Source organism: Lytechinus pictus, chromosome 3, assembly GCF_037042905.1.
Source record: "Lytechinus pictus isolate F3 Inbred chromosome 3, Lp3.0, whole genome shotgun sequence".
NCBI lineage: Eukaryota > Metazoa > Echinodermata > Echinoidea > Temnopleuroida > Toxopneustidae > Lytechinus > Lytechinus pictus.
The window spans coordinates 72391514-72415676 of NC_087247.1; the positions used below are offsets into that span (position 1 = coordinate 72391514).

The following is a 24163-nucleotide window of genomic DNA, read 5'->3' on the forward strand; positions in this document are numbered from 1 at the left end:
CTCTACATATATGTTATCATTATACATTCTTTGAAAACCTCACTGTACACTTGCCTCATATCTCATCTTACATTGTCCTCCATAATATATTTGTATTATTTCCTCTTTTATAAAACATTATTGTACACTTTTATTTTCTACACTATACTACTCATTCTCTGTTTAATAAACTCCTACGTTGTTTTATACACACACACCATTTGAAAACTCTTTGGTTATGTTATGCACACTCGGTATTGTACACAAACACACATGCACAAGACCACTATCTAATGAATATTCATCGGCGAACCGTCCCATTGTGAGTGACGTAGTAGAGCTGGACATTTCATCGCCGCTCGTTGTACTTTGTCGTCAAAAGTGCTACCGAGATCTCCTTGCTCTCTCTATATTGTATATTTTTGGTGATTTCTGATCGTAGTTTGACAGGAATCTTATTCTTCAGAATAGAAATTCCATTGTTGCTTGATTATGATTGGTTCAGATTATGATTGAGGGTGTGCGCGTCGCATGAATTAGCCAATCAGTAGCAGTCTTCTGAGATAAAAGCTCTAGCTAGCTAGCTAGCTACTGTACTCCGCAAGCAAACTACAGCCTACAGGCGCAGGTATGCGTGTATCGAATGGAAAGGTAAGACGACGGAGGATGATATTCAGAGTTTTGTATTTTTCTGTTTCCTATGACATGTTCATGATATTAATATGTGTGCATTTTGAATGCTTGAATATTTCGAAGAGATTCTCATTGTTTCATTTCATGGGAATTTGTTAATTGTTGCTATGTTACTGTCACTTGACTGAGTGTGACTCACTGACTATCGATGGGCCTGGCCCTGGGCTGCGTGCTTGGGAACGTTGCGATGGGTGACTCATTCACAGGGTTCATGCACGGTAGAATGTGGAATGTTCACAGTCACGGTATTTGCTAACCCAGGGGCAGGGAGCTCCGGCCCGCTTTGGCTTTGCGGGCCGGAGCCCAGGACTCGTCCGTGTAATACAAGTCAAACACTAGACCAAAAGCTTAAGTCTCTGTATTTTGGTTGTTCCGCTGAACTGCGTTGGCTCAGCTCACTGAATAGGGATTTATAGTAAAAACTAAAATGTCAGAAATTGTTGAATAAATCCCCAGAAACGACGCTCGCTTGACGGTTATTCCTGTCTGTCTACAGTCTAGTCAAAAGACAAAAACATTAGACAGCTGGCAGCAGTCTGTTTTGAGCATTTTTAAAAACATTTTTATTATATTTTTGTATTTCTCTTAGTAAGAGGAGAAATAAAAAAATATTAAGAGTCTTACACAGACGGCTCGCTATCGTGCAGCCACCATTATTTATAAATTATATTTAGGGGGCCTAGGGCCAGGGGGTTAACAATGCAAAATCCCCCGACGGGGCTCATCGATTTTTGTCTTTATTTCATAAAAATATATAGGGCCTAAAAAAGAACTGTTCCAAAATAAAGAATATTATTTCGTTTTGGCCTGAAATGCACCAAAACTGGGAAAAAAACTAAGGGAAAAAACAGTGACTTCGGCTGTCGCGCAACTTCACTTTCCTGTTTCAGTAGAGGCGCACGGCCAATATTGGACTCTGGAGACTGTCTCCAATGTGGGAGATTATCTCCAATATCAGACTCAGAGACTTGTAAAGAATTTGGGTATCCAATTTCAGAGGCAGTCTCCAGTTTTGGAGTCCAATTTCCTTTGTTTACATTTGCTGCAAAAGGATTACCTTGGCGGCAAATAAAAATGTGATAAGCAGATTCCTCATGAAAAATTACCCCTTTTCACCGTCTACTTTAAAAATTCACCCTCTACTTTTGTTTTGAAAAGGATTTTTGTTGTCAATCACACACAAAACAAATGGGCTTCTGACCTCAGTGAGACAAAATTTTGGGTGGAAAAAATCATGCTTTTGTTGGTGTTGTTTCTTTTGTCCTTTTGCAAAGCAAGTCTCCAATGTGGGAGATTGTCTCCCCTATTGTACTATTGGAGAGAGTCTCCCATATTGGCCGTGCGCCTCTACTGGTTTTATCCAATTATTATTTCACAAATACTAAAATTTAATACGTGATTATAAATGAGTAGTGTATAATAATTATTTATAATCACGTATTAAATTTTAGTATTTGTGAAATAATAATTTTTATTTATATATTGTTCTTCAAAATGGCATCGCTAACCGGATGTACAGAAGCGGTTCAACTTCAAGGGTCGGGCCTATTGTCTTTGCTTTGTTGACAAATGGATTGAGGGATCTACAGGAGATCAGTCTGGTATTGGTAAGAAACGTCTCATGATTTAATACCATTTATAGTGAAATAATTTTTACCCCTTTATACGCATTAGGCGCATGAAGGTTCATAGATAAATAAAATTCACCCCTACAAACTGATTTCACCCTCTATGGATTTCCTAGGGAAATCCATCTTTGTGTAAATGTGTCTCTTAGTAGGGGAGACCGGGGTTAGTTGGAACATTTTTGACAAAAATGGCTGTAAAAACCAAATAGATTTTATTCACGAAGCAAACAATATACAAATAATGCATGCAGTCGAGTGCGTTAGTGGAAATGCAGAGCAAGCGAGGTTTCTTTAGATAGGTGCTGCACTGTGCACGAGCCGCTGGCGGCGAGTGCCCAGTGTGCACCATCTGAAGAAACCAAGCTTTCTCTGCATTTACTTTTACGCACGACAGAGCAAGTGCATTATTTGTTTTATAAAATAGCAACACAAACAAATTCTTAAAAAGTTACAGTACAGTTTTGTTGGACTTCTTCCGGGACTTCTACCGCACTGGTTTGCTTGAGCGTGCTATGTCAATTTTCATTGCGCACCTTTTGCACTGCCGTGCAGTGCACAAAAAACAGTTGGATGTCATGTGACGCGTATTGGCCAATCGCGATGCTCGAAATATTACACCTATTTTATAAATCAACTTAAAGCATATATCTAGGGGCTACAAATTAATGTACCCCATAGAATTTTTAACTCTATGATGGTTACTGAAAAAAATCCACCTTGAACAAGACCATCGCAAGCGTTCCAACTTACCCCTATACGGGGTAAGTTGGAACTAGCCTGGAGGCTTCTGGGGAGTAAAAATCATCTACTCTACGTAGGCTTACTCCCCATTGAAGCCTGGGACGGACGCTTAGGCATAGTCATGCACATACGGCCACAAAACCTGAAACTTACGCCCCCGAGATTTCTACTTTCCCTCTAAAAGATCTAGCCCTAAATCATGTACATCATGGAGTTCAACTTCATTTCCGACATTTCTGCGATATCGATTTCATTTTTAAAGAAGAATTCATTAAAGGAGAATGAAACCCTTGAAACCAGCTGAATCCATATCAAAGAGAAAAATCTAAGAAACATATTGTTGAAAGTTTGAGGAAGATTGAATGAATAATAAGAAAGTTATGAGCATTTGAATATTGAGATCACTAATGCCATGTAGATCCTCCCATTGGCAATGCGACCAAGATCTGTGATGTCACACACGTACAACTCCCTCATTACTTTAGTACTTATTTCACTTATATTCTCACTTTTATAGAGTCTATCACGAGCTGAGGTGTTCTCGTTATGAAAGGACAAGTACAGAGGTTTCACAACATTATATCATTGATGAATCGTTTGTCATATGATTAGAATGAGCAAAAAGAGATGTTTTGGGGTATATTTTCAGTGTCCAAAAGGGGAGAGTTGTTCATCTGTGACATCATAGATCTTGGTCGCATTGCCAATTGGAGGATCTCCATAGCATTAGTGATCTCGACATTCAAATGCTCATAACTCTTCTATTGCTAGTCTTATTTTACTCAATTTTTTGTTGATCTTATTCTTTGATTTTTCTGCTTTCACAAAAGCTAACTTGCTCCAAGAGTTTCATTTTCCTTTAAAAAAATGAGAAAAATGTTATGAAAAGATGGGAAGAGCTTACGGCCGTGTTTACGTCGCCATCTTGATTTCTTTGTCTTCTTGGCGACAGCAAGCACATCGTGCGATGTGTGTCCTTTTTACAATAAGCCCGCTCCAAGGCCCCTGTTTTTTGTCTCGCCCGCGGCACATACCTACCACTTTTTTGGTCGAGTACCCCCCCCCCCCCCCCCCCGGACTTACCATAGTTAGTTGGGACTTGAACTCGTTTCGAGGAGTTTTTTTAACATTTTAAATTTTTTTCATTTTTCCTTGTATGGTAGGGGGTCCTAAAGCTACGTACCACTCCAATAAGCCAGGAGGCTCCTAGAGAGTAAAAATCATTTACTAATGTATGCTTACTCTCCACGGAGCCAGGAATTCCTTCCCATTCATCTGCACGTACTGGCAAAAAACCTGAAACTTTCGCCCCTGAGATTTCTACTTTCCTTCTAAAAGATCTAGCCCTAAATCATGTAAATGGGATACAAATTCATTTCCGACATTTCTATGCTATCAATTTCATTTTTAAACAAGAATTCATCGAAAAATGAGAAAAATATTATGAAAAGACTGAGGAGACTTGCCCGATGTTTACGCCACCATCTTGTTTCCTATTGTTCTTCCCCAACGTTACGGACGCGTACGTACATTTTGTATGTGTGTGTGTTTGTGCGCATCGTAGTAAGCGCATCAACAGGGCTGACTATGCGCGCTCAGATTCATGAATCAAAGTCCATCACAAAAGAACAAAAACAATTAACTGTTTTCATACACGGGGAAAATAATTTTTTCAGAGAAAATGGACAAAGGCAAAATATGTCTTAATTCCATCTGATTTTTTGTCTCGCCCACCAGAGGTGAAGGCGAGACTTAGGGATCCAAATGTCGTCCGTTTGTCACAAATCTAATGACACATAACTCCACAACCGTAAGTCGCTTTTCAACCAAACTTAGATGGTAGATGGACTTGGGGGACCTGCATGTTATGCTGCAGTCAGAGGTCACATGGTAAGGTCAAAGGTCATTTTCAGGTCAACGTTAAACTTTACATGCAAGACTCTCATCTCATATGACACCTAACTCCGCAACCGTAAGTCACTTTTCAACCAAACTTGGATGGTAGATGGACTTGGGGACCTGCATGTTAGGCTGCAGTCAGAGGTCACATGGTAAGGTCAAAGGTCATTTTCTGGTCAACGTTAAAGTTTACATGCAAGACTCTCTTATGACACCTAACTCTGCAACTGTAAGTCACTTTTCAACCAAACTTGGATGGTAGATGGACTTGGGGGACGTGCATGATATGCTGCAGTCGGAGGTCACATGGTAAGGTCAAAGGTCACCTTTGGGTCAACATTAAAGTTTACATGCAAGGCTTTTATGACAAGTGTTATTCCATCCCAGTCATTTCACAATGAAGTTTCGATACAATTCTGTTGCGTGCCCTCGCAAATCACGATATTTCTGGTTATTTTTATAAGTGGGCGAGACACAAAAATCGCTTTTGCCTTGTTTTTTTTTCTCTCTCTATTGTCAAATAACAAAATCTAGAAAATGTGTTGTATGAACCAAATGATGCATGTCTTCATTCGTCCATTATACGACCTATCCACTCTCATTGATGCTGTGTTGTATTCCAAATCATTTGTATCCCACCGCGGTCTAGCGTCCTTTGGCAAGGCGTTAATCCACACTTTGCCACTCTCGACCCAGGTGCTAAATGGGTACCCGGTAGGATGCGAAAGATATTGTATGTTTGATTTTGCCAGCGCCATAATGAGGCTGCGATGAATGCAAGGAATGCTCCCCAGGGAGTGGAAATTGTGCACTTTTCGTGCGGGATTGAAATGAATCCAATGACCGGGGTAATAATATGCTGTAACGCGCTTTGAGCCATTCAGGGAAAAGCGCTTTATAAAAATTGGCTATTATTATTATGAAGCCATTAAAGGAGGGAAAACCCTATAGAAACCTATACCATGAGAAACTTTTAACTTAAAGTTTTATGAATAAAATGATTTATAGGGTCTAGATCTAATTCAAGGGCATGCCTTGCCTCACATGGGCCATAGCAGAGAATTGCACTTAAAAAAAGGATCACACAGTCCCATTCATTGCATTTTGTGTAAGTTATGAAAATCTACTTTTGCTGTAAAAAAATCTGCATGTTCTTCCTTTTAAACATAAATATCTCTGTCAATATTTGACATCATGAGTTGGTTTAAGCACCATTCTTTTTATTTCACAAACTCTCCAATGTATTTGTTGGGATTCCTTCAAGATTTCAAAAAGCCATCTTCTTTCCCACTCAAACAAGCCTATGATATATTTTTTTTGACAGAACAAAATCTGCATTTTCCCCCCTGTAAATTGGAATATCTCTGTCAATATATCAGACAATGAGTTGATTGAAGCACCATTATTTTTCTTATTTCACAAGCTTTCCAATGATATCGAATTTGTTTGGATTCCTTAAAGATTTTAAAAAGTCACCAAACTCCCTATCTGCAGTCAAGACCTCTTCCCGCAATGCTAGAGAGAAGCGCTGATATCAGAAGAGGTATTTTAACGATTATCAGCCGATAGTTTGACTAGTCTAGACTCACAGACCCTCTACTGACTAAGTAAATAAACCAATGTCTATGGAAAATTACACGCACTAGATCCTGCTAGAAATTTGACGGAATAAAGCCATAAGCCCATATTTTGCTATGTATTTCCACTCCCTCATCATATATGTTCTATATTAGGACTAGATATATTATTCTAAACCTTCTCCATGTTTTTATTTTCAATTTTAGTGGGGGTGCATATGGAACTCTTGCCGAGATGGAAGTCGTTCCAATGATGTGCTTAATCTCCACGGAGTCAGGGACGGCATGCCATTGCACTAAACGTTACAAGCACCGTCATTTTTCCCACGAGATTAAGCACGTTTGTGATATGACATTAATCTCCAAGAGCCTCCTGGCTATTCACACATGATTCAGATCTGACAGTTAGATCCTCTAGGCCCTACTAGGGTTTTTTCAACTGGTCTAGCATGCAGGATATTTAAGTTAGCATTAAGGTGATATTTATATTTATCGGCTGATGCAAGTATTTTTTTTTTATCTCACTGCTCATGAGGCTCTATACGCGTCTTGTAGCTACATGTAGGCTACGATAACAAAGACGGCAAGATGTAGCCTAGAGGATTCCCTGATATTTTTTATGATTTTGATATTGTCATTACATCACGGAGCCTAGACACGCATATGGGACTGTGCCTAGCGAACTATCAAAACAAGAAGGGAATTCCCATCATATTTAACATTGGCACTACCAATCCTCTTTTTAACTGAAATCTTATTAAATTACATAATTAAATTTATAAGGTATGACCATTTGAAATATGAGAGTTTCTTACCTGACCGATGTCGTGTATCCATTCGTAGACACTGCAAATACAATAGGCTTGACCCTCCTTGAACTGCTTCGATATGACGTAGCTTCGATGAGCTATGTTACGAAGTGCCGTTTTGAAGAACAATTCATAGATTAAAATTATTATTTATTAAATTATAAAAATTTGAATATATATTTTCTGTGATCTGAACAAGTAAAAATTACCAGGAGAATTAAACAGAGTCTATACGTCTACCACATGTCACTCTACCTCTTCTCTTCAAGGCTGTCTCTAAACTACGGGCATCCAATTGTTCAGTCTATGTACTACAGACTCAGAGCTGCCAATTAGTGTTAAGTACCTTTTTAACCCTATCTAGGCCAGAGTATTTTGGGAGTTCAGATGGGCAGTGGGGGGGGGGGCATTCCAGGCCCTCCCACCCTTGAGATCTCATCCGTCGACCACGCGATCGCACTGAAAATTGGCACGCAGGTTGTTGGGGACATAATCTACAAAATTGTATAGAACTCATGCAAATTGCTATTACATGATTATGCTAATCTATGCATAATTACATGTGGTATGCAAAATCATACTTTTTCCTCTAACTCCCTAAATAAAGTTCCAAATGTTCTAATTTTTGGTATAGAAAATCTTTGTGGTATTCTTAGCAAGTGTATGAAAACTTTGCAATATCAGATCAATTTCTTATGTATTTTTTTTTTTTTTCTTAGTTTTTTTGTTACCCTTTGTTTTTCATTGAGTTTTCAATAAAATTTGTTTGGGACTCTTCTGAGATCATAAACAGCATCAAATGAATACATTTAGACCAGCAAAACTAAAAATAGTCATTCATGTATGATTTTTGGTTGGAAACACAATTTACATTGACTTTGTACACAAAATCATGTATTTTAGCAATTTTTGGTCTGACATGCACTTACATGAGGTTGCGTAATTTGGGAACCATGTACCCGGGTGACGCAAAATTGGTCTCAAAAGTTGCACAAGACTTGAAAGTAAAAAGACAGCGAGCAGCTCAGAAAAAAAATTTGCACGGCAAAAATAGTTAAAGGGGCCCCCCCCTCTCTGGCCTGAATAGGGTTAAGGGAAAAATGACACCAATTAGGATTTCCGCTAGAAATAAGATTTATCGGAACTTGGAAGAAAGATGATTTTTGGTATGTGTATTAACCAAAAAAAAAAAAAAAAAGGCTTTTAGGCTCTGTTGCTAGGTAAATGAAGCCAACAAACAACCAATGATACAGAGTATTAGTACAGAGCTGAAGCTTAAATTGGTCTATATACAGTGCGTCCCACAAAAAACGAAACCGAGATTTTTCGATGATTTATCATAACTTAATCGCAAATACAATAGACAAATGACCTACCATTTTAAAGCTTAGAATCTCTTCTTTCATCTGAAATTACTTAGATTATTCCTCATTCACGCATGAGTGAGCAAAAACAATATGAGAAGGAGATACCAAAAAGTCACTTGGCGGGCCGTATCTGGGTTTTAAAAAGAAAACCACATTTTAAAAAAGTTCAATATCTGCTCTTTAATTTAATACCTCAATTACAGAAAATGGTCAAGAAATAACAAAGTTCTGGTTATTTGAAATAAGGCTTGAATTTCAATAATTTCATAAAATGAAGAGGTTTTACAGGCTAGCTAGCGTTCAAACTCACTCGACACTCCGTTTTGTTGACGATCAGCCATGCATTAAGTCTTTTGTTAACGTGCGATAGCTTCTGTGGGAAACCGGTGAAAACACGTTTATTTAATGAAATTATGGAAATACAAGCATTGTTTCGAGGGATCATAACTTTTTTACTACTTGACCATTTTCTGTGACTTATGTATCAAAGAAAAGAGAAGATATTGAACTTTTTAGTCATGTGATTTTCTTTTTGAAATTCAGATACCCCCCGCCAAATGAGTTTTTGGCATCCTTTCTTCGAATTGTTTTTGCTCACTCATGCATGAATGAGGAATAATCTAAGTAATACCAGATGAAAGAGGAGATTCTAAGCTTTACATTGGTAGGTCATTTGTCTATTTTATTTATGATTAAGTTATGATAAATCATCGCTAAATCTCGGTTTCATTTTTTCTGGGACGCACTGTATATATATATATATCCTAAAAGCATGTGAAATTTATTTTCTGATGTCACCTTGTTGATTTGTTTAAATCATAATTTAATTGTTTTGTTTTGTTTTTCTTCTTGTGTCAGAATTTCTTCAACTTGTTTAAAATAAAGAGAATATGAGCACATAATGGGTTAAGAAAATTCTACAATATTGATCAGAATGGCAAACTCGGCTGGATACAAGCTACGCACAGCCGCCCATAAACACTTGACTGACTCAGAATGCACAACACTCAAGATATGTATCCGGAGATTCAGGGAGACCCAGTCAGTGCTTGGACTTTGCACGTCTCTCCAGAGGTTTTTGGATACCCCAGATAAAGTGCATTTGATGACTCTTATCTTTCCAATGATTCCTAAGGACCTTTTAGTTGACTTTGACAACTTGTCCCGTCTGCAATTTGAGTATTACAGCACCCTGGTTAGACCTAAGCTTGTGGAGAAGTACAAACTAGATGGTGCAAAGGTGACAAGTCCAAACAAAGGATTGAGCAGAAAATCCTCTTCACGTGTCTTATTGCCAGTAGAACAACTGCACAACCTAGCAGAGGCCAGAGAACACACCATGGAAACATTCAAAGGCAGACGCAGTGAGGTTCATCGTAATGGAAGCCAACGGGCTGTAGAGCTGACCAGAGTAGCAAAGGAACATAAGCGTAGCAAGACATATCATGCTCCTGAACAGCCTGTTAGTGGGGATGAAGCCAGTAGGTCGGCATTTCGTGAACCACAGCCCCCAGTACTCAATACAAGCCAAAGAAGTAGCGATTCCACACCAAGAGTTAGACTAGGAGAGCTCAAGCAGGAGGCTACACCTAAATCACTCCAGGTATATGTAAACCATATTTATTGCTATACATGTTCAACAACAGAAGGACAGCATTAGGCCGGGGTATTTTGGGAGATCATATGGCGGGAGGGGGGGGGGGGCCTGGGAGGCCCCCCCCCCCCTTGACTTTTGGTTGAAAACTTAATTTGCTTTGACTTTGTACACGAAATCACATTTTTGAGCAAATTTGGGTCTGACATGCACTTACAAACTTTCGGAACCGCGTACCTGGGCATCGCAAATTTGATGCGCAAGACTTGAAAGTAAAAAGTCAGCGAGCAGTGCTGTCAAAAAAAATTTTGCGCTGCAAAAATATTGGGCGAATTGTCGAGGGGGGCCTCTGAGGCCCTCAACCCCCGGCCTAGATAGGGTTAAAGGAAAATAAAACCTTTGTCACAAGTGGATTTGTGTGGAAATAGAAAAATCAAAGAATAAGATCAAAGAAAGTTTGAGAAAAACCAGACAAGGAGAAAGTTACATGTATGAGCATTTGAATATTGCGATCACTCATGCTAAGTAGATGGAGATTCTCCCATTGGCAATGTGACAAAGATATGTGATGTCACATTTGAACAAATTTTCCTTTGATGGACTATAAAATACCCCCAAAATGTCTATTTTTGCTCTTATGGTGATACAAAAAACTCAATCAGTTATCAATCTTTTACTGGAATTTTGTGAAAATTGTAAAGTAGAAACTCACAATTCTCTGTAGACGTTTCACCAACCACTGTTGGCTTCATCAGGCGGATGAAACATCAGCACGTCTTTCCAAGTGAAACCGCATCCAGATCAGTAGACCGTAGCACCACTTAGTTCCCCAGAGGCGGGAAGTTGTCACGTGAGAGACGGCTTTGAACTTTGCGTAAATCCCGTCCCGGGCGTGTGATAGTAAAAACCGCAAAACACCTCTCCGATTCTAAGTCGGTTTTCCACCTGCTGTCCCTCTCCCAAATAGCTTCCTTCAACGACCATACAACGCGTGTGCAGTTTAATAGTGGAACACCAGAAAACGAAGGAACGCCATCTTGCGAAGTTTTCTACGTTACTCGATTGGCAAAATCCTACACGTGCAGATTTAGATAATAATTGGAGAAATATGTTCAGAGCCCAGAATAATCAAGAATCTACTGGATGGGTGAGAAATTTATCTTCATTTTTTTCCAAAGGACTGAAATTTGCTATCACTCCACACCGGCTGCTGATAACTGAGATTTTCACAGAGCACTGAGTCGGCTATACACAAAGCCAAGCTAGATACAGCCCAGGTGGAGGAACTCTGACACACCGTTAGTGCTGCTGTCAAGCATGCCAAATTCCCCACGGTGAACATTCCAGCAGAGGAGAGTTTAGCAAAAGATGAGTTGGCTAAACACAAGGACATCGCCATTGTTCCAGCGGACAAAGGGAGATGTGTAGTGGTGCTTGACAAAACTAATTTCGAGGATAAATGCCTGAAGGACGAAAACACCTATTGCCAGATCAACTACAATCCAACAAACGGCTATAGGAAGAAGATTTATGCCCTCATCAATTCTTTTCATGCTAACGGTGACATTAGTGATGAATTAAACAGGCATCTCACCCCTGCCACGGAATCGACAGTACCACCATTCTACGGTCTTCCGAAGATTCACAAGCCAGCTCCTATTCCGGTACATCCTATAGTGAATAACATTGTCGCTGTAACTTACAATCTGGCCAAATTGGTTGCACAAATTCTGGGCCCTTTAGTAGGCAATACTATGCATCATATCCAGAACACAGAGAATTTAGTTGAGGAACTTAAAATGGTCAAGATAGATGAGAATGAAACAACTGTATCATTTGATGTAAGTGCCTTGTTTACTTCCATCCCAGTTGTTGATGCCATCACCGTAGTCCGCCAATGCTTGATCGACAATGACAGCTGGAAAGACCGAACCAATTTAAATTTTGATCAGATTGTGGAGGCCGTTTCCACTTGTTCGCACACTACTTATTTCCTGTTCAAGGGAGTGCATTATATATAACAAAATGGGTGTGCCATGGGCTTGCTTGTCTCGCCCATAGTTGCCAACTTATATGTAAGACTTTGAACAGAAGGCAATTTTTAGCTATCCTGGCAGAAAACCTCTAACATGGTTGAGATACGTGGATGACACTTTTGTGATCATTCATAAGGCAGAGCTCCGCGATTCTTTTGAGCATATTAATAACCAAGATCCGAATATAAAGTTCACACAGGAAGCCTGTAAGGATAACAAACTTGCATTCCTTGACTGAAGTAAAGATAGTTGAAAGAGGTAGTTTGGATTTCCAAGTCTTTAGGAAGCCAACTCACACCAACCAATACCTACATGTACACTTCAACTGGCATCACCTTCTGGTGCACAAGCTGTCGGTGATACGGACAATATTTCACCGAGCGGATAACGTAGTCAGCAAACCAGAGAACAATTCTGCTGAGAAGAGGAACATCACCAACTCTCTTGGAAAGTGAGGATACCCAAGTTGGGCCTTCCAGAAAGCTACACGTCCCAAACAACAGCGATGTGTAAGGCCCTCGGAGGATCAGCTGAACACCCAGTCTAGTCCCGACAACCAGCCCACCGCTGTGACAGCTCAACCTCGTCGCAAGAGGACTCTGGTTACCATCCCCTACGTTGCAGGTCTGTCGGAATGGATCAGTGGTACCTTTGGTTGGTTTGGGATTTCGACATCACACAAGCCACATAGAACACTGAGACAACTGCTGGTGCATGTCAAAGACCAGCCTCCCAAGGACAAGAAGAGAAACTTGTGTATGGGATCAGATGTGAGCAAACTGATTGTTTGGATTCATACATTGGTGAAACACAACAGTCCATAAGAGCTCACTTGTACCAACACTGGAAATCTGGTTTCGCAGCAGTACTGGAATCAGCTGTGTACACCCACCTCAACACAACGGGACACCCCTGTAACAACAAGGATGTAGTGATCTTGGATAGAGAAAGCAGGTGGTTCGAGAGAGGGTTAAGGAAGTAATTTTGGAGAGGGTGGAAAAGCCGACTTTAAATTGGAGAGGTGGTTTGCGGTTTTTGTCTCACCTGCATAGCAGAGTGAGACCATAGTCGCCGTTTATCCGATGGCGGCGGCGGCGTCAACATCAAACCTTAACCTATGGTTAAGTTTTTCATAACTTAAGAAGTATATGGACCTAGTTCATGAAACTTGGCCATAAGGGTAATCAAATATTACTGAACATCTTCCTGAGTTTCATGTCACATGACCAAGGTCAAAGGTCATTTAGGGTAAATAAATTTGGCCAAGTTGGGGGTATTTGTTGAATTACCATCATAACTTTGAAAGTTGATGGATCTGATTCATAAAACTTGCATGAGAGTAATTAAGTATCACTGAACATCCTGTGTGAGTTTCAGGTCACATGACCAAGGTCATTTAAGGTCAATGAACTTTGGCCATTTTGGGGGTACATGTATTTGTTGCATTTCCATAACTCTTAAATTGTATTGGTCTAATTCATAAAATGTACACATTGTATAAGAGTAATCAAGTATCACTGTACATCCTGTGTGAGTTTCAGGTCACATGACCAAGGTCAAATTTCATCAAGGTTAATGAACTTTGGCTATGTTGGAGGCAATTATTAAATTGCTGTCATAACTTTCAAAGTTTATGGATATAGTTAATGAATTGTGGACATAGGGGTAATCAAGTATCACTGACAAGTCTTAGGTCACATGATCAAGGTCAAATGTCATTTAGGGTCAATGAATGTAGTATTGTATCATTATATAAATGGTGTTTTTTGTGAATAATTATTTTATAGTAGTTTTCAAAGTCAGCACTGCTGCTCTATTGAATCGCGTAATACAGGTGAGACTGCCAGAGGCTCTCTACTTGATACTATCACACGCTTGGGACAGCATTTTACGCAAAGTTCAAAGCCGTCTCCCACATTACTAACTACCCGCCCCTGGGGAACCAAGTGGCGCTACGGTCTACTGATCTGTATGCAGTTTCACATGGAAAGACATGCTGACGTTTCATTTGCCTGATGAAGCCATCAGTGGTTGGTGAAACGTCTACAGAGAAATGTTCCAATGACCAGGGTAACAATAGTTGCAATGTTCAGTGGCACTGTCAACTTTGAAATTTTTTTTCTTTTTCAAGATTTTTTTATTTCTCAACTCATTCCATACATAAGTATCACATGCACAGATACATCATAATTGTAAAAATAGCCTACATTTCAAACAAATTCAAATAAATGGTTCATTTTGTATACAAAATATTCAATTTTTTTTTATGCACGTTCATCAAATTACGTTTAAAAGCAATAATTCTCTCGGTTGTTTAGATTTTTTCCAAACCAAGCATAAAATGAGCAAAAGTGGGTTTAATATTTCTGTATTTACATGAATAAATGAAATATTTTGCAAACAACACAATTATATTGCTAAGATGAAATTTATTGAGGGTTATAACTCCAAAATAAATTTCAATGTCACTGAATTGTGTACTATGCTTGGCCTTCAACCACTCGTGAACTTCGTTCCAAAATGAAATTTCATATTAACATCTAAGAAATAGATGAGCAATTGTTTGAACGTGGTTTTCACAGAAATTACATAAAGGAGAATCTTTTACTCCAATTTTGAATAAAAAATCTTGTGTTGAAATTCTTCTGTAAATAAATTTAAATTGGAAGTTTCGAAGTTTATTATCAATTGATGACTTATATAAAAGAAAGAAGCGAGAGTTCCAAATATGAGAGTCTGACAAATTATCACTCAGATCATCTTGCCATTTGATTTCTGGGTTCGTCATCGAAAGGGACATGTCGAAAGGGACATGTTCCTTTCTAAAAAAGTATTATAACACAATTTTGTGACCTTTTTACTTTTCGTAAAATGACCTAATCTTTCATCTACTATGTGATCATCGTGATTGATGTCATGGACATTTTTTATTAACTTTTTCCATTCTAATGGTATAGCATGTAAAAGAGAAAAATAGCATAAAAACGATTCATTTCCAAATTTATCACATATTTGTTCATATGACATAAATTGAACCGTCTACATTAAAACATCTTTGACATATCGCATACCAGCTTGGAACAAGTTTCTGTATAAAATTATTTTTTATCAACTTTGATATGTGAGTTAAGCCAAAGAGTTTGAGAGATAATTTCTTTAAATTTTACAGGGTTGTAGTATTTATAAAAAGTCCATGCATCAAGAACGTCTTTCCAAAATACATTGTCAAAGTTGATATGTAAATCAACAGACTTCATATTACATTGAAAGAAAAAAACATTGTCAAACCTGTCAAGTAAACGTTTCAAAAACAGTTTCCACTTCCCATTGTTATCCGTGTCTAAGTAACGCTTTACCCAAGCTGTTTTTATTGCATAATTAAAATTCAATACATGTGGCATTCTAAGCCCTCCTTCTTTATAATCGTTGTAAAGTAAAGATCTTTTTATCCTATCTGGCTTGTTACTCCATAGGAAGTTAAAAAGAGTTGTTGCATTTCAACAAAAAAGGGGTGTGGTGGATTCGGTATTATACCAAATACATATATAAATTTCGGGATTACAAGAGTTTTTATAATCACAATTTTGCCGTATAGGGTAAGAGTTCTAAGATTCCAAATGCGAAGTGTCGATTTCACTTCTTTCAGTTTTTGTTTGTAATTGAGCTCATAATAATTATGGAAATTGTTAAGTGGAATTTTTATACCAAGATACAAAATGAAATCACTTGGCCATGAGAAAGGAGTATCTCCACAAAGAACACCTTCAAAATTACCAAGTCTAACGACGTTACATTTATCAATATTAACTTTTAGTCCTGACATAGAGTTAAAATCATTCAAAACTTTTAAACACATCTGCAAATTGGATTCGGTGGGATGGAGAAAAATCACAGTATCATCTGCATATTGGCTTAATTTTAATTAATTATTTTCTATGGAGATTCCTTTTATATTCTTATGGTGACGAATCATTATACCTAGAATTTCTACTACCAAAAGAAAAAGATAGGGAGAGAGGGGGCACCCCTGTCTTACTCTTCGCTTTATTGGAAAAGGGTTTGAGGAGAATCCGTTATTGATAACACATCCTTCAATGTTAGAGTATAACAATTGTACCCAACGTACAAAACATTCATCAAAACCAAACTTACGTAATACTGTAGTAAAAAACTTCCAATCAACCATATCGAATGCTTTTTCGAAATCTATACAGAGTGCAACACCAGGTATATTTCTATATTTACAATAATCCATTGTGTCAATAAGCAGTCTAATATTCTCGCCGATGTAACAGTCTTTTAAGAAGCCACACTGATCTTCATGAATAATTTGGTCTAATACTTTTTTTAACCTAAATGAAATGATCTTAGCCAAAATTTTATAATCATTATTCAATAGTGAAATAGAGCGCCAGTTTTTCAAAAGAAGTATATTTTTGTCTTTTTGGGGGATTAAGGTAATGATTCCTCTCCGCATTGATGGGCAAAGCGAATTAATTTCATAGCATTCATTGAAAACGGCACATAATAAAGTTTTGATATCGTTCCAAAAAGATCTATAAAATTCTATTGGAAGACTGTCTGAACCCGGTGTTTTATTATTAGAAAAAGTACACATCACATCAAAACATTCCTTTTCTGTTATTTTTTTACCCAACAAAGATCGTACTTTTTCACTTAGTTTTGGTATATTTAGGTCGTCAAGAAATCTTTGAAATCTTAACGAAGGTCAAGTTCTTGAAATGTCAGTGAAATTTACATTAGAATTCATTAAAAGTTTCATTAAAATTACAAGTTAATGATTTTCCCTATTTAATACTTTTTGTAATTAATTTTACCCAATGAAAGTTTGAAATGATTTATGTTGATTTCAGCTCTTTGCCACCATATTGTGTAGTTCATGATCATCACCATTCACTAATGTGTCACTTCTAGATGTTTTGTTGCATTCTGTTTGAACTTGTAGGTGCGGCGAGTGACACTTGAGAGGCGAGATGGACAATCTTTTGGTTTCTGTATTCGAGGTGGAATTGATCTTAACACTGGAATCTTTGTCTCTGAAGTGGATGCTGGGGGCCAAGCTGAACGAAAGGTATTGAATATATTTACAAATTTATACAAGGCAAAAAGAAGCTGCTGAAAACTGCTTATCTAATAAAAGAGAGCCAATGGAGTAAATTATAAAGTCAAAAAGGGGCCTAAGCTTTCGATCCTAGCAGAATCTTCGTCGGAGGCAAAATGACAAACATATAAAGTGGAACAACCATAATATAGACCACAAACAAGCTACAGCAACACTAGAAACAAGGAGACAAAAGGGGCATTAGTGAGTAGAGAAGACCAATCAGGTTAGTGAAGGGGATGAAAGAAAAGGAGTAGGCAGACACAAAGGGAAGTTAGTGTAAGTAAGGCCAAGAGGGATTAAGAAATAAGAAATACAAGATTAAAAAATTGAACCCCATGCCCCAGAATGATGAGTAATACCTCATTTTAGGGGTTTGGGGGGTTTTCTGTTAATAAAAAGTGAAAAACAGTACTCTCGTACCATTTTTTGTGAAATGTGAAATGAGAGTATAGGTAGATAAATTTACTTTGAAATTTTACCTTGTATCTATGGGTAAAATATAATAACTTCTGTATAATACCAAGGAGCTGTTTGTGCAGTAAGAAACAGAAAATATTGCATTTTTCTTTCTTTTCGTAGAATGGTTTAATTCCAATCTGTCCTCCCCCTTCCAAGAAATGTTCTTGTTCAACAAATCCATATAGTCCTGTAGAGATTGAACTGATGAATCTTTGTATGGAATCTTATCAATTTCTACTGATTTAGAATAGAACATTTGTCATGATTATTTTTTGTCTCACCTGCATAGCAGATTAAGACTATAGGCGCCGCTTTTTCCATGGCGGCGGCGGCGGCGTCAACACCAAATCTTAACCGAAGATTAAGTTTTTGAAATGACAGTATAACTTAGAAAGTATATGAACCCTTTTCATGAAACTTGGCCATAAGGTTAATCAAGTATTACTGAACATCATGCTTGAGTTTCAGGTCACTTGACCAAGGTCAAAGGTCATTTAGGGTCAATGAACTTAGACCATGTTGGGGGAATCATCAAAATCTTAACCTAAGGTTAAGTTTTTGAAATGTCATCATAACTTAGAAAATATATGGACCTAGTTCATGAAACTTGGACATAAGGTTAATCAAGTATTACTGAACATCCTGCCTAAGTTTCAAGTCACATGACCAAGGTCAAAGGTCGTTTAGGATCAATGAACTTTGGCCAAGTTAGGGGTATTTGTTGAATTACCATCATAACTTTGAAAATTTATGGATCTGATTCATGAAACTTGAACATAAGAGTAATCAAGTATCACTGAAGATCCTGTGCAAATTTCAGGTCACATGATCAAGGTCAAAGGTCATTTAAGGTCAATGAACTTTGGCCAAGTTAGGGGTATTTGTTGAATTACCATCATAACTTTGAAAGTTTATGGATCTGATTTATGAAACTTGGACATAAGAGTAATTAAATATCACTGCACATGTCATACGAGTTTCAGGTCACATGACCAAAGTCAAAGGTCATTTAAGGTCATTGAACTTTGGTCATTTTGGAGGTAATTATTAGATTGTCATAACTTTCAAAGTTTATAGATATAGTTTATGAAATGTGGATTATAGGGTAATCAAGTAGTATCACTGATAAGTCTTGGGTCACATGATCCAGGTCAAATTTCATTTATTGTCAATGAACGTAGTATTGTATCATTATACAGCGCGTCCCAAAAAAAATGTCCCTCTGACATAGGGCTGAATTATTTCTAAAATGTGGTAGTATTCTCAAATAAATGTTCATGAGTAGAAAGCTCATTTTTGTCTCACCTGCATAGCAGAGTGAGACTATAGGCGCCGCTTTTCCGACGGCGACGGCGGCGGCGGCGTCAACACCAAATCTTAACCTGAGGTTAAGTTTTGAAATGACAGCATAACTTAGAAAGTATATGGACCTAGTTCATGAAACTTGGCCATAAGGTTAATCAAGTATTACTAAACATCCTGCCTGAGTTTCATGTCACATGACCAAGGTCAAAGGTCATTTAGGGTCAATGACCTTAGACCATGTTGGGGGAATCAACATCAAAATCTTAACCTAAGGTTAAGTTTTTGAAATGTCATCATAACTTAGAAAATATATGGACCTAGTTCATGAAACTTATACATAAGGTTAATCAAGTATCACTGAACATCCTGCTTGAGTTTCACATCACATGACCAAGGTCAAAGGTCATTTAGGGTCAATGAACTTTGGCCGAATTGGGGGTATCTGTTGAATTACCATCATAACTTTGAAAGTTTATGGATCTGATTCATGAAACTTGGACATAATAGTAATCAAGTATTACTGAACATCCTGTGCAAGTTTCAGGTCACATGATCAAGGTCAAAGGTCATTTAGGGTCAATGAACTTTGGCCAAATTGGGGTATTTGTTGAATTACAGCCATAAATTTGAAAGTGTGTTGGTCTAGTTCATAAAACTTGGACATAATAGTAATCAAGTATCACTGAACATCCTGTGCGAGTTTCAGGTCACATGATCAAGGTCAAAGGTCATGTAAGGTCAAAGAACTTTGGCCACGTTGGGGGTATTTGTTGAATTGCCATCATATCTCTATAAGTGTATTGGTCTAGTTCATAAAACGTGGAAATAAAAGTAACCAAGTATCACTGAACATCTTGTGCGAGTTATAGTAGTTTTCAAAATCAGCACTGCTGCTATATTGAATCGCGTGATGCAGGTGAGACGGCCAGAGGCATTCCACTTGTATGATCTAACTTCTACAAAAATTTCATTGGTCGCGCTTCAGCGGTTTTGAATACACACTCTGCTATGTAACAGTGGTGCATTTTAGCCCATTCCAAGTTTGCAGCATTGATGCATTTCTGCATTGTCTATGGCATGTCAACCTCCATTTTACATCCAGGATCTGAGCAGGCACATTTCCCTAAATATATCCAGGCTACTTTGGTATGTTCAGAAGGACAAGAAACATAAAATACAAGTTTGTTTGATGATTGATAAGGGGAATCAACCAACTTGAAAGAAAATGTGAATGATGGATGAGGAAAATAAGCTGAAAAATAAAGGGGAATTCACAAGTTAATCACCCTTTGCGAAAAGAAACTTTTTTTTCTTTTAAACAGTTACAGTGATTGAATTAACTTGACTTCAGTAGCTTATTAACTAAACAAAAAGGAATGAAAACAAAAATGCAGTATTGTTGGAATTAGGCATGAAACAGACATGACCCGTTGTCTCAATCATTACATCTCCCGTTATCAAACATGAAATGAACTGTCAAATACTGTTTTTGCCCTTCTGACTGGGCCTTCTGAACATGCTCAAGGTTGTGATTTAATGAGCCTGGTTAGATCATGGAGATTTCTCTGGTCAGATCAGGGAATTCCTTGGTCAGCCTGGTCAGAATGGTCAAAGTGGGTTGATATCCTATAGAAAGTGCAGAACACACAGCAGTGCTGCATGCATGCAAACTTGGAATGGGCTGAAAAGCACCACTGTTACATAATAGACTGTGTATTCAAAACCACTGAAGTGAGACCAATTGAATTTTTATAGAAGTTAGAACATGAGAGGAGCTTCCTAGTTCCATACATTTCATTGAAAATAATTCTTATTTTTGGAAGTAATTAAGCCGAATATCAGAGGGACATTTTTTTTGGGACGCACTGTATGAATTGTGTTTTTTGTGAATAATTATTTTATAGTAGTTTTCAAAGTCAGCACTGCTGCTATATTGAATCGCGTGATGCAGGTGAGACTGCCAGAGGCGCTCCACTTTTTTTTATATATCAGCTGTTCTATATACGCTATAAAATTACAGACTGAATATTAATATTTTTTGTTTGATTCATTCTGTACTATGGTTACAGGATATGATAATATTAGCATGATGATGATGTTCAAAATACATTTTCATTTTGTTTCATTATGTTAAAATAGTGCAAATAAAAATTTGATCCCTGCTCTCTTTATTGGTAATTGCAATTTTGCATGTGGATATTTTAATAGATTCAGCCCTACATGTAGCTCTATTCACAAGTACGGCAATGAGTACAATTGTGTAAATGATTTCAAACAAAGTGCTGGTAATAAACACTTTTTTTTTTGTCTCTCTCTCATTTCAGGGAATGAAAGTAGGAGAAAGAATTCTCAAGGTGAATAATGTTGTATTTAAGAGTATCAGTCATTCACAAGCTGTAGTAGCTATCAAGTCTGCTCCTCGTATTCATGTCTACCTAGCACCACTTGGTCAAATGCCTGGTTCTACTGGTACAACACCGAGGTAAGTAGCTATCAGGGCCAATCTTGCCCAAATAAATGTAGTGTGTTTAATATTGTTTAACACTTATTGCAAGGGTAGAATACTAACCTTGTACAACAGATCAGCTGTAGCATATTGCATGTAACAGCTTGTGAATGTAGTCTTTGCACATTAGACTATTAACCCTAAAAACAAGGCCGGGGGGGGGGGGGGGGGGATGCTTTGCGGTTTTGCCATTTTGCGCAACTTTTGAGACCAAATTTGTGATGCCCTGGTGCACAGTTCCAAAGTTGTACATAACATTTTATAAATGCATGTCAAACCCAAAATTGGTGCAAAACGTTATCCATAGCAAGTTCTGTTTCTTGCCAAAATTTGTGAATGTATCATGATTTTTAGGTGGTCTGTCTCTGACAGATCACCTCTTGATTTTGTCAGAATTTTCTTTATTATTTATCTCTTTATTTCTTTATTTTTAGCACCATTGTTTGTCGCCAACTTTTCTCTGAATTGGCTATATCAATTTCGCAGAATTTTTCGTCATCTATAAAGTCTATCATAGACATGTTGTAATAAGCTTTTCAATGTCATAAGGTCACGATGACGTCATCTAGGCGCCTTTTAGTAAGATTTTTTATTCAATCATATCTACATAACGGATCCTCAATAATCAATCATATTTACAGCATATAAACTTAAACCCTAAAAGAGCCGGGTTATTTGGACCCATCTCACAGCCGAGGGGAGCGGATTCCGCCCCCCCCCTGAGATCTCGGACGTTGATCGCACGAGCGCCTCGAGAATTTGCACAGTGGTCGTGTGCGATAAAATCTACAATGCTGTATGACTGATTTTTCTGAAAAAATTAGATTTTTTTAAATGAATTAATTATACTAATTTATGCATGAAATAAAAAATTTGCTCTAATTAACTTATTATGGCACCCAAAATTGCTATTTTTTTATTCAGACTCTTTGTAGGATTCTGATCAAATGTACATCAAAAAACTTTTGTATCGCAAATTTTTTCTTATGTATTTTATTGTTTTTTAAATTTCTTACATGTATGTATTTTTTTGTTTTTTTACTTTTTGTTTTTTATTGTTTTTTTGATGGAAATTGTTGCAGACTTAATTCTGATCATAAACAAGACAAAATTTATTAATTTTCATCAGTTAAAGTAGAAATAATTATACATGAAATTTGGCTAAATGCACAATTTGCATTGGATTTGTTACATGAATTCACGTTTTTGAGCAATTTTGGGTCTGACATGCACTTACATAATGTTGCGTAATTTCGTAACCGCGTACCCGGGCATCGCAAATTTGGTCTCAAAAGTTGCACGAGACTTGAAAGTAAAAAGTCAGCGAGCGGTGCGGTAAAAAAAATTCGCGCGGCGGATTAATCACGAAAAATGTTGAGGGGGGCGGATTCCGCCCCCCCCAGGCCTTTTAGGGTTAAGTCAAAGGTCAATTGTCGATGTCATCAAAGGCCATGTAGGGGTCATGACGAAAAATGCTCAAAATCGTCTATTTATTTTGGGTATGTTTTAGGTTATTTTAAGCATTTCAACATTTAGTGCGCGCATGCACATATACACACGCGTTTTTGTGCGTAATGTCAATATGCAACATAGAATCACCGTTTCTTTTCTGTAAATGCATTAAATTCCAAGCAGTTTGTTACCTCGTTCAGCTCTCTACGACCACTAATAAATGATTGAGCCCTGATACTAGATACTAGATACTAGAATGGATCACAGGAAGCCTATTGATTTCGAGGTCAAAAGGTCAAAGTCAAGGTCACAGTGACATGCTTTTATTTTACCCTTCTGAAGTCTTTGTAAACGCGATAACTTCAGTTTAACTTTACCTAGGCTCATTTAATTTGGTGTGTATGATACTAGCATGTATCCCAGGAAGTATTTTGATTTTGAGGTAAAAAAGTTAACTCTATCTTAACTGGGCTATTTCAGACCAGTATATACTGGGGGGTCAATTTGACCCCCCCCCTCAGATCTAGGCTGCTGATCGCGCAATCACCGCGAAAATATTTTTAGTCATTCATAATAATCTAATATTACGAATTTGTTGTTCTTAAATGCGATTTAAAATGTTTTGAAAGTATAGGTTAATTGACAGGAAATAAGATTTCTATTTTTACATAATACATTATGTAGGCCTACAAATACAGCGTGTGTGAAAGAGAGGAAGAGGGGTGGGGTTGTAGGATGGTCGAAGGGAGAGAGCGATAGAAGAGGGGTCGTGGCATGGACAATGACAAGGGGATGTTGAGATCGTGTGTGTGGGATTTGTGAAGAAGTCAATATTCGAAGCGAATACATTTTTATAGACGTGTCTATACTTCTACCGATGATGACGGCCGAATAATCTTTCTTTACATGTATATTTTCCACCATGAGTGGGATGATCGAGGTACGTGATTCAATAAATTGCATCACAATATCACTATAGGTGTAGTTTGAAAA

The 24163-nt window shown here is 37.7% G+C and overlaps 1 protein-coding gene across 4 annotated transcripts in view; it reads left to right on the forward strand.

The window, feature by feature from the left end:
• The first annotated feature begins 295 nt into the window (after positions 1-295).
• Positions 296-24163, forward strand: part of LOC129256736 (uncharacterized) — a 54023-nt gene continuing 30155 nt past the window's right edge. Inside the window, exons 1-6 of one of the 4 annotated variants that reach the window (XM_054894906.2) lie at positions 332-630; positions 2192-2279; positions 6725-6993; positions 9552-10296; positions 17290-17415; positions 21537-21694. In XM_054894906.2, the coding sequence (XP_054750881.2) occupies positions 9628-10296; positions 17290-17415; positions 21537-21694 (953 nt within the window). In that variant the 5' untranslated portion in view covers positions 332-630; positions 2192-2279; positions 6725-6993; positions 9552-9627. Of the gene's footprint in view, positions 631-971; positions 991-2191; positions 2280-6724; positions 6994-9551; positions 10297-17289; positions 17416-21536; positions 21695-24163 lie in introns of those variants that run through there. The other 3 variants (XM_064097684.1, XM_064097685.1, XM_064097683.1) reach the window with 3 other exon arrangements.